This window comes from Saccopteryx leptura, chromosome 6, assembly GCF_036850995.1.
Source record: "Saccopteryx leptura isolate mSacLep1 chromosome 6, mSacLep1_pri_phased_curated, whole genome shotgun sequence".
In the NCBI taxonomy this organism is placed as follows: Eukaryota; Metazoa; Chordata; class Mammalia; order Chiroptera; family Emballonuridae; genus Saccopteryx; species Saccopteryx leptura.
Window position 1 is genome coordinate 155,805,487 of NC_089508.1, and position 20,022 is coordinate 155,825,508.

The 20,022-nt window shown below is 48.9% G+C and overlaps 1 protein-coding gene across 4 annotated transcripts in view; it reads left to right on the forward strand.

Annotated features, from left to right (window-relative positions):
* Window positions 1-20,022, forward strand: part of TBC1D9B (TBC1 domain family member 9B) — a 66,490-nt gene that overhangs the window by 38,840 nt on the left and 7,628 nt on the right. For 2 of the 4 annotated variants that reach the window (XM_066344411.1, XM_066344414.1), the window contains exons 8-17: window positions 10,208-10,369; window positions 10,678-10,825; window positions 11,285-11,499; window positions 13,699-13,816; window positions 15,115-15,400; window positions 16,904-17,033; window positions 17,157-17,252; window positions 17,943-18,011; window positions 18,863-19,103; window positions 19,401-19,466. In XM_066344411.1, the coding sequence (XP_066200508.1) occupies window positions 10,208-10,369; window positions 10,678-10,825; window positions 11,285-11,499; window positions 13,699-13,816; window positions 15,115-15,400; window positions 16,904-17,033; window positions 17,157-17,252; window positions 17,943-18,011; window positions 18,863-19,103; window positions 19,401-19,466 (1,531 nt within the window). The remainder of the gene's footprint in view (window positions 1-10,207; window positions 10,370-10,677; window positions 10,826-11,284; window positions 11,500-13,698; window positions 13,817-15,114; window positions 15,401-16,903; window positions 17,034-17,156; window positions 17,253-17,942; window positions 18,012-18,862; window positions 19,104-19,400; window positions 19,467-20,022) is intronic. The other 2 variants (XM_066344415.1, XM_066344413.1) reach the window with 2 other exon arrangements.

Genomic DNA, 20,022 nt, shown 5'->3' on the forward strand with positions numbered 1-20,022 from the left:
CATCTGGCTCGCAGACTAATCTTTAATAAAAAAAATAATAACATTAAAAATATAAAACATTCTCATGTATTATAATCCATTCATTTCCTATCACTCATGTTCATGGTTGCGGGTGGCTGGAGCCAATCATAGCTGTCCTTTGGGATAACACCAAATTTTTATTGGATAATGCGTAACGTACACAGGTCATTGTGAGGTCAGGAAGTAAATTTCCCTTCTTTTTATCAAGTAGTCAGCTAGCTAATTGCAGAAACCCTTTTGACAAAGAAGATGGCTAAAAGAAAAAAGATGAGGAGTATCGTACTTTTCAGCAGGAATGGACAGAGGAATTCGCCTTTGTGGAGAGAGCAGGTTCTGCAGTGTGTCTAATATGCAATGATAAAATTGCATCCATGAAACGGTCAAATACAGTGTGTTCATAAAGTCATGGTGCACTTTTGACCCGTCACAGGAAAGCAACAAAAGATGATAGAAATGTGAAATCTGCACCAAATAAAAGGAAAACCCTCCCAGTTTCTGTAGGATGATGTGGCAGCATGTGCACATATGCAGATGATGACGTAACACCGTGTATACAGCGGAGCAGCCCACGGCCATGCCAGTTGAGATTTGGACAGTACAGAGGAAAGTTAAGTGTGTTCTGTGGCTCGCTAAATTTGAATCCGTGACCAGAATGCAACGTGAATATCGGCGCGTTTATAATGAAGTGCCACCACATAGGAATAACATTACTCTGTGGGATAAGCAGTTGAAGGAAACTGGCAGTTTGGTGGAGAAACCCCGTTCTGGTAGGCCATCAGTCAGTGACGAGTCTGTAGAGGCTATACAGGATAGCTACCTAAGAAGCCCTAAAAAATCTGTGCGTGAGCCTACATCGAACTGCACTGAATAGGTATGAAACTGGGAGAGTTTTCCTTTTATTTGGTGCAGATTTCACATTTCTATCGTCTTTTGTTGCTTTCCTGTGACCGGTCAAAAGTACACCATGACTTCACAGACACACTGTATAAAGCGGCACTTAGACACACGCCATACTACATTTGCATCGAAATATCCAGCTGGGGACAGCAGGAAGAAGGCATTTCAAGAGCTACTGTGCAGAGTGCAAGCTAGTCATCAGAAACTCCATGTTTGGACCCAACAAGGTGACTGGAATTTGGCTAGCTTTGCTGGTGCTTTAGCAATTGTGAGAAACGGAAAGCCATTCACAGATGGAGGGTATGCCAAAACATTCATGCTTGATGTTGCCAATGAACTCTTTGATGACTTTTTGGATAAAGACAAGATAATCAAACGAATAAAACACATGCCTCTGTCGGCAAGAACTGTTCACAATCGTACCATCATGATGGCAAATCAAATTGAGGCAACACAAGTGAAGGACATAAATGCAGCACCATTCTTTTCTCTCGCTTTGGATGAGTCAACAGACGTAAGCCACTTATCCCAGTTCAGTGTGATTGCAAGGTATGCTGTCGGTGACACAGTACGTGAGGAAAGTCTTACTGTTTTGCCTATGAAAGAGACAACAAAAGGGGAGGATTTATTCAAGTCTTTCACTGAGTTCGCTAAAGAAAAAAATCTACTGATGGATAAACTTATTTCGGTGTGTACTGATGGTGCTGTGTGCATGGTGGGAAAAAACAGAGGATTCGTAGCGCTTCTTTGTGAACATGAAGAGACCCATCCTAAGTTTTCACTGCATCCTACCTACATCAGGAGACGCTTTGTGCTCAGATGTGTGGCAAGCAGCTTGGTGAGGTGATGTTGCTGGTCATTCAGGTGGTCAACTTTATTGTTGCCCAAGCTTTAAATGATCGCCAGTTTAAAACTGCTGGATGAAGTTGAGAATAATTATCCTGGTCTGCTTCTGCACAGCAATGTGCGTTGGCTGTCAAGAGGGAAGGTGCTCAGCCGTTTCGCGGCTTGTCTGAGCGAAATTCAGACTTTTCTTGAAATGAAAAATGTCGAGCATCCTGAGTTAGCTAACACTGAGTGGCTCCTGAAGTTCTACTATCTTGTAAACATGACTGAGCATCTGAACCAGCTCAATGTGAAAATGCAAGGCATTGGAAATACAGTCTTACACTTCAATAAGCAGTGTTTGCATTTGAAAACAAGCTGGAACTCTTCATCGCTGACATTGAAACAGGTCATTTACTACACTTTGAAAAACTGGGAGAGTTTAAAGATGCATGCACAGTAAGTGACCCTGCTCAACATCTTGATCTCCAGCAGCTAGCGGGCTTCACATCTAATTTCCTGCAGTCATTCAAAGCACGCTTTGGGGAATTTGTGAGCGCACTCATCTTTTTAAGTTCATCATCCATCCACATGAGTGTGCAGTGGACAGCGCCGACCTAAATTACATCCCCGGTGTCTCCGTCAGAGATTTTGACCTACAAGCTGATGACCTGAAGGCTTCAGACATATGGGTGAATAAGTTCAAGTCACTGAATGAAGATTTGGAAAGACTTCCACAACAGCAAGCAGAGTTGGCGAGCAAACACAAGTGAGGAGAAATGAAAAAACTTCAACCCGCGGACCAGCTGATTGTCAAAACTTGGAACGCGCTTCCCGTCACATACCACACACTGCAGCATGTGAGTATTGCTGTACTGACAATGTTTGGCTCTACGTATGCATATGAGCAGTCTTTCTCACATCTAAAGAATGTTAAGACCAACCTACGATCACGTTTAATAGATGGAATTCTCAACGCCAGCATGAAGCTTAACCTCACCACGTATCAACCAGACTACAAAGCCATCAGCAAAACCGTGCAGCACCAGAAGTCGCATTAATGGTAAGAAGTACTTTATTCATCATTGGTTAGCAACAGCATAACAATGTTATTAAAAATAATTCAGAGACTTATTGTACTTTAAAAGTGTTCATCTTACATAAAATGCACACATTTACTTGTATTTAGTGTTAAACATATATTATGGCTCTCATGGAATTACATTTTAAAATATGTGGCATTCATGGCTCTCTCAGCCAAAAAGGTTCCCAACCCCTGATATAGCACATTTTTTTATCCATTTTTTTTGTGTGTGTTTTCCTGAAGTTGGAAGCGGGAGGCAGTCAGACAGACTCCCGCATGCGGCCAACCGGGATCCACCCGCAATGCCCACCAGGGGGCGATGCTCTGCCCATCTGGGGCGTCCCTCTGTTGCAACCAGAGCCATTCTAGTGCCTGAGGCAGAGGCCATAGAGCCATCCTCAGCACCCGGGCCAACTTTGCTCCGATGGAGCCTTGGCTGCAGGAGGGGAAGAGAGAGACAGCGAGGAAGGAGAGGGGGAGGAGTGGAGAAGCAGATGGGCGCTTCTCCTGTGTGCCCTGGCCGGGAATCAAACCCGGGATTCCTGCATGCCAGGCCGATGCTCTACCACTGAGCCAACTGGCCAGGGCTATCAATTTATTTTTTAAAGTTTTTATTTTCAATTATAATTGACATTCAGTATTATTTTATATTAGTTTCAGGTATACAGCATAATGGTTAGACATTTATATAATTTACAAAGTCTGGTACCACTGGACCATGCAGTTACTATAATATTATTGACTATATTCCCTGTGCTGTACTTTACATCCCCATGACTGTTTTGTAACTATCAATTTTTACTTCTTAATCCCTTCACCTTTCTTTAAAATTGATTTGAGAGAGAGAGAAAGGATGACAGAGAGAAAATTAATTTGTTATTATACTTATTTGTGCTTTCATGTATGTGCCCCAACCATGAATTGAACCCAAAACCCTGGCAGATCAGACGGTGCTCTAACCAACTGACCTCCCAGCAAGGGCCTTCCTTCACCTTTTTTATCCAGCCCCCTAACTCCACTTCCACCTGGCAACCCATCACTTTGCTCTCTCTAGCTATGAGTTTGTTCCTGTTTTGTTTGTTCATTTATTTTATATTTTATTTTTATTTTTTTTATTTATTCATTTTAGAGAGAGAGAGAGACAGATAGACAGACAGAAAGAAGGAGCAGGAAGCATCAACTCTCATATGTGCCTTGACCAGGCAAGCCCAGGGTTTCGAACTGGCGACCTCAGTGTTTCCAGGTCGACACTTTATCCACTGCACCACCACAGGTCAGGCCGTTTATTTTATATTTTAGATTCCACATATAAGTGAAATTGCAGGGTGTCACTAATCATGAGAGAAATGCAAATTCAAGCCACAATGAGATATCATCTCACACATGTCAGAATGGCTATCAATCAATCAACAAACAAAGAGTGCTAGAGAGGGTGTGGAGAAAAGGGAACCCTCTGCACTGTTGATGAGAATGAAGATTGGTGCAGCCACTATGGAAAACAATGTGGAGATTCCTCAAAAATTAAAAATAGAACTACCATATGATCGAGCAGTCACACTTATCTAAAGAAATCCAAAACTTAATTCCAAAAGATATGTATCCATTCATCTTTTGATGGACACTTGGGTTTCTTCCACCTTTGGCTGTTATGAAAGATGCTGTTGTGAACATGGGTGTAAACATTTCTCTTCATTAAAACAATATTGAAAAATAATAATAATATTGACTGTAAACTGTAATTGAAAAAAAACTTTTTTAATTAAAAAAAATCCTCTTCAAGATCTTACTTTTAGTTTTTTTAGGAAAGAAATGCCCAGAAGTGGAATTGCTGGGTCAAATAGTAATTCAGTGTTTAATGTTTTGATTAATTACCATAGTTTCCACATTAGTTGCACCATTGTACATTTTCATCAGCACTGCAAAGTGTTCAATTTCTCCTGATCCATGCCAACACTTGTTATTTTCTGTTTCTTTGTTTTTTATTTTTTTTACAATAACCATTCTAACGATATGATAGCTCATTGGTTTTGATTTGCATTTCCCAGTGATTAGTGAAGTTGAGCATCTCTTCATTTCTTAGTTTTTTATATGTTTATTTTATTTATTTTTTAGAGAGAGAGGATGGGAGAGAGCGATAGAAACAGGAACATTTATCTGTTCCTGTCTGTGCCCTGACCAGGGATTGAACCAGCAACCTCTGTACTTTGGAATCATGCTCCAACCAACCGAGCTATCCAGCCAGGGAAGCATCTCAATTGGGTTGTGTGATTTTGTTGTTGAGTTTTAGAAGTTTTTTCTGTATTGCAGGTATTAACCATTTATCAGATACATACTTTTAAAATATTTTCTCCCATTTTGTGGATTGCCTTCTCATTCTGATGATTGTGTCCTTTGATGTACATAACTTTTTAATTTTTATATAGTTTAGTTTTTCTATTTTTATTTTATTACTTATGGTTTTGATATCACATTTAAGAAATAATTGCCAGTACAGTGTCACAAAGCTTTTCCTCTATGTTTTGTTCAAAGATTTTTTAAATTTTAGCTCTTACATTTAGGTATTTGCTGTATGTTAATCTTTGTGTAGATGTAAGGTAAGGGTTCAACCTCATCATTTTATGTGTGGATATCCAGGTTTCCCAGCACCGTTTGTTGTAAAAACTACTCCTTCCACATTGAATGGTCTTGACACTCTTGTTGAAAATCATTTGACCATATATGCCAGGGTTCATTTCTGGGCTCTCAATCTTATTCCATTGGTCTATATCAGGGATAGTCAACCTTTTTATACCTACCACCCACTTTTGTATCTCTGTTAGTAGTAAAATTTTCTAACCACCCACCGGTTCCACAGTAATGGTGATTTATAAAGTAAGGAAGTAACTTTACTTTATAAAATTTATAAAGCAGAGTTATAGCAAGTTAAAGCATATAATAATAATTACTTACCAAGTACTTTATGTCGGATTTTCACTAAGTTTGGCAGAATAAATCTTTATAAAACAACTTACTATAGTTAAATCTATATTTTTATTTATACTTTGGTTGCTCCAATACCACCCACCATGAAAGCTGAAACACCCACTAGTGGACGGTAGGGACCAGGTTCACTACCACTATATGTTTGTCTTTTGTTTGTCTATATGTTGTCTATATGTTTGTCTTTTAACTCGCTTTATAGTTAACTTTTTGTAACTGAGAGAGAAACAGGAAGGGAGAGAGGATGAGAACCATCAATTCATACTTGCTTTCACTCTAGTTGTGCATTGATTGTTTCTGAGATGGAGAAGAGAGTGAGAACAATCATCTTGTAGTTGCTTTTACTTTAGTTGTGCATTGATTGCTTCTCCTCAGTGCCTTGACCAGAGCCATGCCAACATCCCCTTGCTCAAGCCAGCGGCCTAGGACTTTTCACACCAGTGACCTTTGGGCTCAAGCTGGCAAGCTTTAAGCTTGTTTGGATGATACCCTGCTCAAGCCAGCAACCCTGTGCTGACAAGTTCACACTTAGAGCCAGTGACCCTAGCATTCTGGGTCAACACTTCATCTACTGTGCCACCACCAGTCAGGCTATAGTAAATTTTTAAATTGGGAAGTCTGAGACCTCCAACTTTATTCTTTTTCTAAGTTTTTTTGGCTATTTGGGGTCCCTTGAGATTCCATATGAATTTTAGAAAAGACTTTTATGTTTCTGTAAAAAAAGTCATTGGGACTTTTATAGAGATTGCACTGAATCTGTAGATCACTTTGGGTAGTACTGATGTCTTAACAATCTTAAGCCTTCTAGTCCACAAACATGGTATGTCTTTCCATTTATTGTGTTTTCCTTAGTTTTTTTTATTTATTGATTTTAGAAAAAGTAGGGAAGGGAGAGAAAGATCAGTTTGTTGTTCTACTTGTTTATGCATTTATTGGTTGATTCTTATATGTGCCTTGATAGAGGATCAAACCTACAACCTTGGCATATTGGTATGACACTCCAACCAACTGAGCTATCCAGCCAGGGCATGTCTTCTTTAATTTTTCACCAGTGTTTTTTAACTTTTCAGTGTATGCCTTTCGCCTACATGGTTTATTCCTAAGTATTTTATGCTTTTTGGTGCTATTATATAGAAATTATTTTCTTAATTTCCTTTCTGGATTGTTAGGTGTTAGTGTCTAGCAGGACATGTTTTGAGGACAGATCTGAGAACTGATGGAGTAGACATACGTGGGTTATAAGTGAAAGAAAGGGGTCAGAGAGACCCCTGTGGCTTTGGCCTGAACAGATTACAGAACAGAACCACCACGTAATGACATGGGGAAGATGCCATTCAGTTTTGAATGTGTGACGTTTAAGGTCAGGGTAAGGGGAACTAAGAATTGACCACTGGAGATGGCAAAGAGAGGTCATAATGGTCTAGACAAGAGTTGTTCAGTGTAAGGACAGGGAGAAAAGCCTAACTAAGTGGACTTCACCTGGGACAAGTCATTGGGATTTTTAAGGTGTGGTTGCTGGGTATATTTTAAAATTTTACCAAATTTCCTCATAAAAATGCACAGAGCAACTTTAAGAGTAAAAGTTAAAGCCTATAGACAACACCTTCAACAAAGGAGAAAGGGTATTTCCACACTCTGCAGGCCACAGCAAGTGAGTCACACCACCAAGCAGCATTCTTCTGTACAGACACAGAATCAGAGCTGCTGAAGTCATGGAGGGAAAAGAAAAAAAGATTCTGTTCTGACTTTCCTGAGAGCCAAGGAGTCCAGAAATCACCAAAAAATAGCTTCCTGCCCCCAAAAGCAACAACTCACTGAACAGAAACCTCAGCAAGGAAGTGACTGAGAAACAGCCAGTGAAACTGGGAGCCATTTCTGAGGCTCCAGTTTACAGCTAAGTAAACAGAACAGCACATGGAAGCCATTCAGGAGCTGAGGGCAGACGGAGACGCCAGGGTGGCGCCAGCCCTGAGAATTTCAGAAATATCCCACAAACTCTCTGCATCAGGGCACTCTCGATTTGGACTGGGGTCCTGCCCCCTGGATTCTAGCAGTTTGTCATGAAAAAGTATTTTAGTGGGCCCAGATCCATTTCAAAACACCAGCCAGGGCAGAGGGGTGGACTGTGGATGTGAACCTAGCAGAGTTCTCTTCTTTCTCCCCTTTTTAGTTTTTTTATTAAAAACTGCTCTACTGCAGTTCAGTGGACAAACAGTATGCTGTACATATTGAGAGAGTAGAGTTTGATGTGTTTAACACATTCCTGTGAAACCTTCACAGTCGTGGAGGGTTCTGAGAAGACACGAGAGCAGAGGGAGCTTACTGGCCCATGAGGCCTAGAAGTCCATGCAGTGGCCACCTGTCGTCAGAGCTGGCCTCTGCCCACGGGATGTGGCTTCCTTGCAGCAGAGTCATCCCCAGACCGGATGTGGTACCAGGATGGCAGAAGCCCTGCATCCTCCTGGCTCATCCTTATGTTCTCTGTAGAGCAGAGGTCCCCAAACTTTTTACACAGGGGGCCAGTTCACTGTCCCTCAGACCGTTGGAGGGCCAGATTATAAAAATACTATGAACAAATCCCTATGCACACTGCACATATCTTATTTTAAAGTAAGAAAACAAAACGGGAACAAATACAATATTTAAAATAAAGAACAAGTAAATTTAAATCAACAAACTGACCAGTATTTCAATGGGAACTATGCTCCTCTCACTGACCACCAATGAAAGAGGTGCCCCTTCCGGAAGTGCGGCGGGGGCGGATAAATGGCCTCAGGGGGCCGCATGCAGCCCGCGGGCCATAGTTTGGGGACCCCTGCTGTAGAGTTACCCTGCATTTCCTTGGTGGCCCCTGGGTGACAGTACCTCAAGCCCCCTGAGGCTCTCAGTGGGAAATGCTAATTAATTAGCTTGGGGCCATCACCCCAGGCCTCAGCAGAACCCACAGTGCATGGGGCCAAGAGTGGAGAGAGATGTGCCCCCACATGAAAACAGGGAGCTGCTGCCTGCAGAAAGGGAAGTGAATTACAAGGAGCCAGTGACCATTGCCCACCCAGAGCAGTATTGTTTTCTGTTGAGGGTGCTCAGGGAAGGAGCTGAGGGGAGAACCAGAGTGGGCACTAGCTCTAGACCACCTGACCCCCAGGCCAGGAGACAAACTCCCTGCACAGGTCATTGCCCACAGTGGTAAACTCACCTGGGAATCAGGTGCCTGCAGATAGAATACAGTCTGGAGAGCAGGGGCCAGTGCTCCCCTGAGGAGATGGGTATGGATTCCAGCAGAAGACCTCCTTGGGGGTGGAGATGGGGGAAGGGGTCAGCCTAGGAACCAAACCTGCTTGCCTTGTTGGCAATGTGAGGGCCAGAGGCAGGGGTTCCAGAAAGCCAGGGAAGAACCCTGGAGGTCAGGCTTCCTGGCAGACCTTTGTCCCTGGTGCCCCCCTTTCCTTCTGCCAGCCCCATATTGTTTTTTCCTCCCCCTCCCCGTGTGTTCGCAAAACCCACAGGGTTAGTTTCTCTTGCCCTTGGCCATTTGTGCAATGGGAAAGCAGATTCCTGGGCTCCTGCACTGGGGAGGCCCCCCCCCAATGCACGTTAAAACTTATGGGAAGGTAGTCCGCAACAGAGATGGCCCACAGATGGGGACCCTTCCTCACATCCAGTTCTAGGTCTTCATCCTCATCTTTGCCCCCAGAGCCCTGCAGCCTTGCTGGAAGCTGCAGCAGGGCCTCTGAGAAGAACCCAGTCCAAAGCTGGAACAAGTGTCCAAAGCAGAGAGGCACGCGGGCCAGTGAGCCCTGGGGGCATAGTGGACAGGCAGCCTGAGGGAGAGAGGACACCTTCCCTGGCTGGTAGAAGTCATGGAAGGCACCCACAGGAGGGACTCCCTCAGTTGGAACCCTGTCGCTCTGAAAAGGGCAGAGCAGGTTGTCAGACTTGGGCTTATGCTCCTCTTTCCCTTCCTGGCTCAGTGCTCATGCTCCATAGGGTCCCAGCCCGAGCCAATCACTGTGACCAGGGGCCCAGGAACAATCAGGGCAGATATCACCAACAGCCATTCCTCCAGGGTCATCTGGGTCTGCACCCAGAGGCTGGAACAGTGTCCCCGGGATCTCAGTGCTGCTGCCAGGCCCTGTGGGGGATGCATAAGCTGTCTTCTTGGGGTTTCTTCTCTGCTGGCCCTGACCTTACTGAGAGGGCCTCACAGGATGGACCAAGAACCGCCCCAGAGGGGACGGTCAGCCTGACTGGGCTTGGTGAAGGAGACAGTGTAGGTGTTGGCTAGCCAGGAGGCGGTGGGAGCTCCTGCTTATGCAGGCTGCGTGCTGCCCTCCGTGCCTCCTGCCTCGGGGCACAGAGGCTGGTAGGCTCAGTGTTGTCCCTCTGTGTTGTACTTTTCAGTCCTCGCCCTCTCCTCAGGAGGCCTCAGAGCAGCCTGTCAGCCCCACCGCACCCTGGGGTGGTCGCCAGAGCTCCCTTGCACAGGAGGCACCGACCGCTTCCCAGGGCCTGCTCAAACTCTTCAAGAGAAACACACCAGTGGAGGACCTGGGAGCCAAGGGGGTAAGCCCAGGGCGCGAGCTCCATCCGGTGCCAGGTCCAGGCCTGGGGGGACGGGGCAAACCTGCGGCTCTGTGCCCATTATGGGCAGTGCTGTCCCTTTGGGCCCCATATCTACGTGGGAGGCCCATGTGCCTGCCACCTAAGGGTGGTGCTGTGCTCAGCCTAACCTGAGCTGGTGTTGTTTTTACTGTGAGCCCTTGGCAACCTGAGACGACCGATCACCGCGCTAGATGGAGGAGGAAAGCAGGAAGCCACCTAGGCCTCAGCTGCCCGGTCACAGCCACAGGCTCTCTGTTGCTCCCCTCTAGGCTGAGACAGAGAAGGAGGAGCAGTGGAACTCGCACTTCTGTGAGTACGGGCGCGGTGTGTGCATGTACCGCACGGCCAAGATGCGGGAGCTGGTGCTGAAGGGCATCCCTGAGCGCCTCCGCGGGGAACTCTGGCTCCTCTTCTCTGGTGAGCTGCCCTGCTGACCCCCGCTGGCCTCCTGAGTTGGCCAGGCAGGAGCTGCCCGACCTTCGTGGGGTGGAAATGGGACTCTGCCGTACGGGGTTTTGTTTGTGCCCACACCAGGAGGGGTGTCCTGGGGGGCACACACTCCAGGGTACCACCTTTCCATCTGTAGTGAGATGCCAGCAACCCCGTAAGGCCTCCTTTCCTTGGAACAGACTCTGACAACATTGACACCCTTGACTACTTGAACAGTTTCAGGAGGAGGTGGTATTGGCCATTGGAACAGGGTTGGGGAGACCCCTCCAAGGATCAGTCATGGGGACACCTTTGCCTCATACTGACTGACTTCAAAATCCCACTCCTCCTCTGTGGTACATTGACATCTCCAACCTGCCCTGTTATTGCCCTCAAAGCCCCAGGAGGGGAGGAGGTGGGAGGCAGCTGCCAGCTGTGTCTCCACAGGGGCCTGGAATGAGATGGTGACTCACCCCAGCTACTACGCTGAATTGGTGGAGGAGTCCACAGGGAAATACACCCTGGCCACGGAGGAGATTGAGCGAGATCTGCACCGCTCCATGCCCGAGCACCCTGCCTTCCAGAACGAGCTGGGGATCGCTGCGCTTCGGCGGGTGCTGACTGCCTATGCTTTCCGAAACCCTACCATCGGCTACTGCCAGGTAAGGGCTGAGCGGGGCCCAAAGACAGCATCACCCACCAGAACTCAGGGGAACAGGTCTCCATGACCCTGGGCCTGAGTGATGACCTCACATACCTTCAACTGTGCCCTGCTCCCACAGGAAATGCCTGACCACAGAAAAAGGTATCATTAAAAATAATATTAATTGCTGACCTCATCCCCATGCTATATATTATAAGTTATCTTCTGTGTGCTTCTGGTATGGTTCCTGGAGTCATCTGATTGATTTGCATGTGTGATAAAATACACGTGACATAAACTGTACCATCTTCACTATAGTTACATGCACAATTCTGTGACCTTAAGTATGTCCTTGTGCAGCCGTCGCCACCATCCATCTCCAGAATTTTCATCTTGTGAAACTGAAACTGTCCCCATTAAACAGCTCACCCAGTTGCCCCTGGCAACTATCATTCTACTTTTTGTCTCTATGAACTCTAGGGTCCTCATGTAAGTGGAATCATATAGTATTTGTCCTTTTGTGACTGGCTTATTTCATTAGCATAATGTCCCCAAGGTTCATCCACACTGTAGCATGTGTCAGAATCTCCTGCCTTTGTAAGGCTGAGGAATACTTCATTGTGTGTACAGATACATTTGATGTAGCTGTCCATCTTCTGACAGACTCAGGTTCCTTTTACCTTTTGCTGTTGTGACTGTGCAGCCAGGAGCCTGGGTGCAGTCTGTTCCAGCCCCTATTGTGACTGTGCAGCCGGGAGCCTGGGTGCAGTCTGTTCCAGCCCCTATTGTGACTGTGCAGCCGGGAGCCTGGGTGCAGTCTGTTCCAGCCCCTATTGTGACTGTGCAGCCGGGAGCCTGCGTGCAGTCTGTTCCAGCCCCTATTGTGACTGTGCAGCCGGGAGCCTGCGTGCAGTCTGTTCCAGCCCCTATTGTGACTGTGCAGCCGGGAGCCTGCGTGCAGTCTGTTCCAGCCCCTATTGTGACTGTGCAGCCGGGAGCCTGGGTGCAGTCTGTTCCAGCCCCTATTGTGACTGTGCAGCCGGGAGCCTGCGTGCAGTCTGTTCCAGCCCCTATTGTGACTGTGCAGCCGGGAGCCTGCGTGCAGTCTGTTCCAGCCCCTATTGTGACTGTGCAGCCGGGAGCCTGGGTGCAGTCTGTTCCAGCCCCTATTGTGACTGTGCAGCTGGGAGTCTGAGTGCAGTCTGTTCCAGCCTGCTTTCAGTTATTTTATGTAGGTTTCCAGAACTGCAAGTATTGACCATACAGTAATTCTGTATTTATTTTTTTGAGAAATTACTGTAGCATTTTCCACAGAAACTGCATCATTTTCCCACCAGCAATGCACACGACTTCCAGTTTCTCCTTGTCCTCACCACCACTTGTTACTTTCTGTGTTTTTCAGTATAGCCATCCTAATAGTATGAGGTATCATCGAATTGTGGTTTTGATTTGCACTTCTGGCAGCATTTTGTTGTAAATCGGTGGGCATTTTCCTGGCAGGCCAGGTGGCTTGTTTCCAGTAGACTGCTCCAGGATTTCAGAAAGGCAGGCCAGCTCCCCCAGAGTTCACTTTTTGTAGGGTCAGTGTTCTGTATGACATCTTACCAGTGCATTGGAAGCCAGTATGCTAGCTTTATTTTGTTTTTAAACAATCTAATATTTTTAACCCTGTTTTTATTTTTTTTAATGTTTATTTTATTGATTTGAGAGAGAAGGAGAGACAGGAACATTGATCTGTTCCTGTATGTGCCCTGACCAGGGATCTAACTGGCCACCTCTGTCTGCACTTTGGGATGCTGCTCTAACCAACCAAGCTATCTGGCCAGGGCGAGTGTGCTAGCTTTAAATAATTTTTAAGCTAATTTGTCACTAGTGAAGTGCTGTGCAGGGCCCGTCTAGCCATAGCCTCAGTAGCCTCTGACACAGCTCACTTACACACATCCACTGGTCCCCGCGTCACACCTCCCACACTGAGCACCACTCACGTTTGCCTTCCTGGTGTTCCGAGTACCCACTGGCCCAGCTGGAAGGATTTGGCTGATTGTTTCTATCACATTGACTTCCTACAAATCGCTTTTTGACAAATTGCACGGAGCCTGGTGGGATGGTTTATTGTTGCCAGACTTGCCTGTAGAGTGAAGGAACCCCTTTGGAGGAGGGAACAGTTTTCCTTGTTGTTCAGCTCCAGACCCTCCCCTCACCATCTCTGTACCCATAGGCCATGAATATCGTCACCTCGGTGCTCTTGCTCTATGGCAGCGAGGAGGAGGCCTTCTGGCTGCTGGTGGCCCTCTGTGAGCGAATGCTGCCTGACTACTACAACACCAGGGTGGTGGGTGAGTGCTGCTGCCTTGTGGCTCCCCAGGGCAGGAGGGGGCCTCCTGGGGTCCGGCTTCCTACCCAGCATGACCTTCATGGGGACCCTCGGAGGCCTTGCAGCCATGCTGCGGGCAGGCGGCTGCACAGCAGAGTGGCGCAGGCCCTGCTGTCTTCAGGCTCCCTGACTCCCAGGGGATGGCTGCCAGAAGAGAACATGGTGCACATTTGGGGGTTTAAAGTCAGCTTGATGCTCAAATCCATATCTATCTAACTCTTCTTATTTTTATTTTTTTGTACACAGTCAGACAGAGGGACAGACAGGAAGGGAGAGAGATGAGAATCATCAATTTTTTATTATTATTATTTTTTTACAGAGACAGAGAGAGGGATAGACAGGACAGACAGACAGGAACGGAGAGATGAGAAGCATCAATCATTAGTTTTTCGTTGCGTGTTGCAACACCTTAATTGTTCATTGATTGCTCTCCACACGCGCCTTGACCACAGGCCTTCAGCAGACTGAGCAACCCCTTGCTTGAGCCAGTGACCTTGGGTCCAAGCTGGTGAGCCTTGCTCAAACCAGATGAGCCCGTGCTCAAGCTGGCAACCCCGAGGTCTCGAACCTGGGTCCTCCACATCCCAGTCCGACACTCTATCCACTGCACCACCGCCTGGTCAGGCGAGAAGCATCAATTCTTTGTTGTGGCACCTTAGTTGTTCATTGATTGCTTTTTTTTCATATGTGCCTTGACCCAGGGGGCTATAGCAGACCAAGTGACTCCTTACTTGAGCCAGCGACCTTGGGTCCAAGCTGGTGAGCCTTGCTCAAACCAGATGAGCCTGAGCTCAAGCTGGCAACCTTGGGGTGCCTTTACCCAGCCCCACCTCCCTGACTCAGTGGGAGCCTGTGTCAGCAGTGGAAGTGCCCTTACCAACAATTTATGACACCTATGTGTCTGTGCTTTCAAGCTGTCCTTCCTTACTGTTGGTTTTTTGGGTTCTCCACTCTGGGTGTTTTAGAATCGCATCTGTTCACCAATTCCAGGGCAGGCACACACAGGAGCCACTGAGACTACTGTTACTTAGGACACTTCTAGGGAGAAAGTTGTGTTTCCCTAGAAAGAAATACAGTATAATGGAAAAATTGTTCTTTCTACACAATAGATTAGAAGGTGTAGAAAAAAAAATGTAGAGGGTTCCTTCTTTCCTGTTTTTTCCACCTGCCCTGCCCCCTGCACCTCAGGCCCTGGGGCCCTCCACAGGGGACTGCCAGCTAGCCGGGGCAGGCTCACCGTGCACTTCATGCTCTCGCTAGGAGCCCTGGTGGACCAAGGCATCTTCGAAGAGCTCACCAGAGACTTCCTGCCCCAGCTCTCAGAAAAGATGCAGGACCTGGGGGTGATCACTAGCATCTCGCTCTCCTGGTTCCTCACCATCTTCCTCAGCGTCATGCCCTTTGAGAGTGCTGTGGTCATTGTTGACTGCTTCTTCTACGAGGGCATCAAGGTGGTCCTGCAGGTGGCCTTGGCCATACTGGATGCCAACATGAAGCAGCTGCTGGACTGCAGTGATGAGGGCGAGGCCATGACCATCCTGGGCAGGTGACCAAGCAGCTTCCCTCCTCCTACCCAAGAGCCCGACCCCTTACCAGCCCTGGGCACTCCTTGGTCAGCATTCAGTGACCATGCCCACTGAGTGCCTGGCCAAGGCTGGAGTCAGGAACACTCCAGGAGACAGGATGCTTCCTTTCTGATAGGAGACAAATGGCAGGGGGTGGGGAGGATTGTGGGGGGGTGGGGACAGTTAGTATTTACCACTTGGAGAAGATAAAATAGGAGCTTGCCCACATGTGCTAGATGTGGGGGGCCTGCTGGGCAGGAGGCCCCAGAAGGAGCAGGCCCTCCCACTCTGCTTTCCTGAGCCCAGCCACAGCACTGCCTCCTGTCACTCTGCTGTGACTGCTGAAAGGTGGACCTGGCATGCTGCTCCTCCCTGGTCCCCACATCTCCTGTAGACGTCCTGGGGGATCCAGCCCCTCCCCCCAGCCCACGGCCCTGCTGCCCTGGGCCCCGTGCCTGCTTCCTTAAGGTTTTCTCTGCTCCCTCCCACCAGCATCTCACAGGAGCGCTTTCTGATCAGAATCCAACCCTGTTTCTCCCCTGGGACATGGGGACTCCTTGTTATGCTGATGGTTCCCTATACAAAGGAGCTGAATCCCCTAGCCTGGCCTTCACACCCCTTACATCCAGGCTTTTGGCCTCATTCTGACCTTGACCCTGAGTTCTGTACAGCCTGCTGTTCATATGCACATATTTGCAGGACAGCCTAGGACACTGCCACTTGCCTGCTGAGCCAACTCAGGTGCTGTGGGAGCCTACAGGGGTCCTGTTCTGGCAGGCCTGTTACCACCCTGCTCTAGACCGTATGAGCTCTTTGTCTACAGTGATGTCAAGGGGCTCAGCCAGTGGCCAGAGTCTGAGGCTTATTCTCATGGCTCTTTCTCACACCAGAAACATTGGGCCCCTCCTCAGGGACAGGAACCGTGGGTGTAGGAAATCAGGCACCCACTCCCACCTGAGTGCCAGGCTGTAAGGAGAGCCTAGGACGGCATGACGTCCTGACAGCCAAAGTCAAGCCCTGTCTCAAGGCTGTGTTCCTGAGGAAGCAAGTCCCTGAAGACACCCCCACAGCTGGGCTCCTCTTGTGCCTTTGTCCTGGGACATTCCTTTGGTCCCTGATTCTTCCTGGCCAGGAAGTCCCCATGTCCCTCAGGACTCAGCAGAGAGGGAACACATCCCACTAGTTGGGACAGAGCTTTCTTCTGGTATGGTACAATCTGGGCTTATACAGGGTCCTGCACGTGGGACCTTGGAACCTTCAGAGGACAGTCTGGCTTTCTCAGGTCTCATGGGGCGAGGTCCTCACTGGATGACTGATTGACTAGGGCTTGCCTCCCACTTGCTCCCTGAGGGGTGCCCAGCCATCTGCAGGCACTCCCTTGTTAATTGGGAAGCTATGCAAATGAGGTCTCTCCACATTACTTAGCAGTGGCTGAGATGCTCTGTCACCTGTTGGTCTAGACTTCTTTCCTTTCATCTTTACAGATACCTGGACAATGTGGTTAATAAGCAGAGTGTTTCTTTTCCTATCCCACACCTCCATGCCCTGCTGACCAGTGGAGATGACCCTCCTGAAGAAGTGGACATCTTTGACCTCCTCAAAGTGTCCTATGAGGTCAGCACTCACTGGGGACGTTTGGTCAGGCCACTATATCTGTGTGGGTCAGGTGGCCTGAGCAGTAGTGTCCTTCTGCTTTACCTTACCTCACTGAGTGACCTTTGGACCTTTGGCCCGTAGAAATTCAGCTTGAGGGCTGACGACATTGAACAAATGAGATTTAAACAGAGGCTGAAAGTCATCCAGTCCTTGGAGGATACAGCCAAGAGGAGTGTGGTACGATGGCCCCAGGTTGCCGGCGTGGGCAAAGGTGGGGTGGTGACTCCGGTGGGCTGTTCCTGCTGTGCTGTCTTCAGACCCCTTTCAGGATGGGGCAAGTGCAGAGTCCCCTACTGCTGCCTCATGTGGGGCTGGTGTCCGGGGAGTAGGTGCCAGTCACTGTTTTCTGCTCATGTGTTGGTCACTGGGGAACTTATCTGACACCCCAGTGTCTATAGGCCTAGCATGATCTTGCTCTGTGCTGAGCCCTCTGGCCTGGCAGTGGCCCTACCCCTGGCTAGTGACACGCAGCCAGCTTTCATCCACCCATTCTACTGTCCCTCTGATCTCTGGAGGGAGTATTTGCTGAGTTATAGAACACCTCCTAAAGAGCCGGTGCCAGGGTCTTCCCAGGGACCCAGACAGCAGCCACTAGATGCTCGCCCTGTGTCCCTGACCAGGTGTTCAGGACAGAAAGCACCCCCAGTACCCAACAGGAGGGAGCGTGAACTGAGTGGCAGATGGGTGTCAAGGGAAGTGAGTGGACCACACTCTCTTCCCTGAATGGACTGCCCTCCTCTGCTTGACCTGTGGGCATAACCAGGCGGGTGGCGTGTTTTCTTCCTTGTCTAGATGGGGGCTCTGTCAGCGTCCTGCTTTCACTGTGGCAGGATTGAGAACCCATCACTATATTCATTTCTCTTCTAGGTCCGGGCTATACCTGGGGACATTGATTTCTCAGTTGAAGAGCTGGAGGACCTGTACGTGGTGTTTAAGGTGACAGCCAAGAGTGAGGGCAACACCAGTACCCTATACTAGTTCCCCGAGTGCATCCTCAGTGCAGCAGCCTCCTGCCAGAAGAAAAGTAGATTTCAAAACACCCTCAGATGCAGTTACCGCAAACCTCATGTGGTAAATTTAATCCTTGGAATTTAGGCAGGACATTCTCGTGTCAGAAACTTCACTCCAGTCAGTTTACACAGAAGAGGGACTGCATTGGCTCGTGTGACCAAAGCGTAGGAGGCATGGCTGGATCCAGGTGCTCAAACATGCTGTCAGGCTGCTCCAGCTGTCCTGTCCTCACTGGTTCCAGTAGGAAGAGAATTTTTCTTTCCAAGTGCTTTTAGCTAAAAACCCAGGGTGTTGTAACTATAGGAGAGTGTTTGTTGCTGGGCCAAAATGGTCATATTCCTACCCCATTGCTTGAGGGTGGAACAGAAGGGATTTTCCAAGAAGACATTAGGTGCAGTTAACAGCAGAGGAGACGGTGCTGAAGAGTGGGCACAAACAGCAAAGGCCACATTGGCCAGGTCTGGTCATTTCCCATCTTCCACCCGAGCTACCCTGATCCAGCCCGAGATGGCCGCTGTCCTCTGGCCTTAAGGTCTGAATAGTTGACCCAGCACTGCCCCTTGCCTGCTGTGGCCCATTGTGACCTGTCGCAGCTCTGTCCAAGTTCCCAGACCTGTGAACAAGGGCTGGTGGTTCTAGCTGGAGGTCCTGCGAGGCTGTGTCTGGCTCAGCGCTCACCGCTCAGGCCTCTGCAGCCCTGGATGGGGGAGGAGGGTGGGCACGTGGACCAGCCTGGGGGTCCTAGCCAACATCTCACCTGGCTCTGCCCCCTGCAGGCCAAGCACCTGACGAGTCAGTACTGGGGGAATGGCCGGCCCGCTGCTGTGCGGCGGGACCCCAGCCTGCCCTACCTGGAGCAGTACCGCATCGACGCCAGCCAGTTCCAGGAACTCTTCACCAGCCTGACACCATGGGCCTGCGGTGCCCACACGCCTGTGCTGGCAGGGCGCATGTTCCGGCTCCTGGACCAAAACAGGGACTCACTGATCAACTTCAAGGAATTCGTGACAGGGATAAGTGAGTGGCTCCAGGGCTGATGGGAGCCTAGGACCCTTTATAAAGGCAGGCAGGGCCATTTCTCACTGGAGACATGTGGGCCCAGTAGGGGTTCCCTTCCTCCATCAGCCTAGTGCTACCTATGGCTTGATCTGTGGGCCTCAGTGAAGAGCAAAGCTCAGGGGAGAGCTGGAGACCTGGAATCACTCCCAGGGCCCCTCCTAGAAGGAGAACCCACTAGAAGAGGTCTTCAAATGAGGGCCACTGTGGGGCATGGAGCCCTCTGATCAGAGGGCCTCTTCTGGCCTTCCTCTGCAGGCGGGATGTACCATGGGGACCTGACAGACAAGCTGAAGGTGCTCTACAAGCTGCACCTGCCCCCAGGTAAGAGCCTCCCCTCCCACTCTCCAGTGAGTGGCACTCACCTGTCCCAAGCTGGCCCTGCAGTGTCCGAGGCACAGTACTCTGGATGGCCAAGCATAGTGGGGGCTCCCCCTGCCCATGAGCTAGTATGTGTGTGGGAGTGTCTCAGGGGAAACTGTCCAAGGGCTCCGGCTCTGGGAGCACGTGCAGCTTGACTGAAACACCGTGCCGGGGCAGAGTGGAGACTCAAATTTGAAATGAAGACATCTTGCATTCATTAGCTTGCCCTTAAGTTTCTCAAAGGTTCCAATTTATCCCTGGAGGGTCTGCCCAGGTTACCGCCAAAGCCTTTGGGGTGGCCTGCAGTCTTGTATTGTGGCCTACCAGCAGCCAGTGATCAGCCCCCTCCTGGGGGTGCCAACAGATGGCGTGTGGGAGAGCTGGTTTTTGAAGGCAGGTGGGACTTGAGGTTGCCGGATTCCCACTGTGCTGGCCAAGCTCACCTAATTCAGCGAGGGTGGCTGTAGGAATCTTCTCCAAGGCAGGGTCCCTGAGGAAACTGTAACTGAGCAAGTGA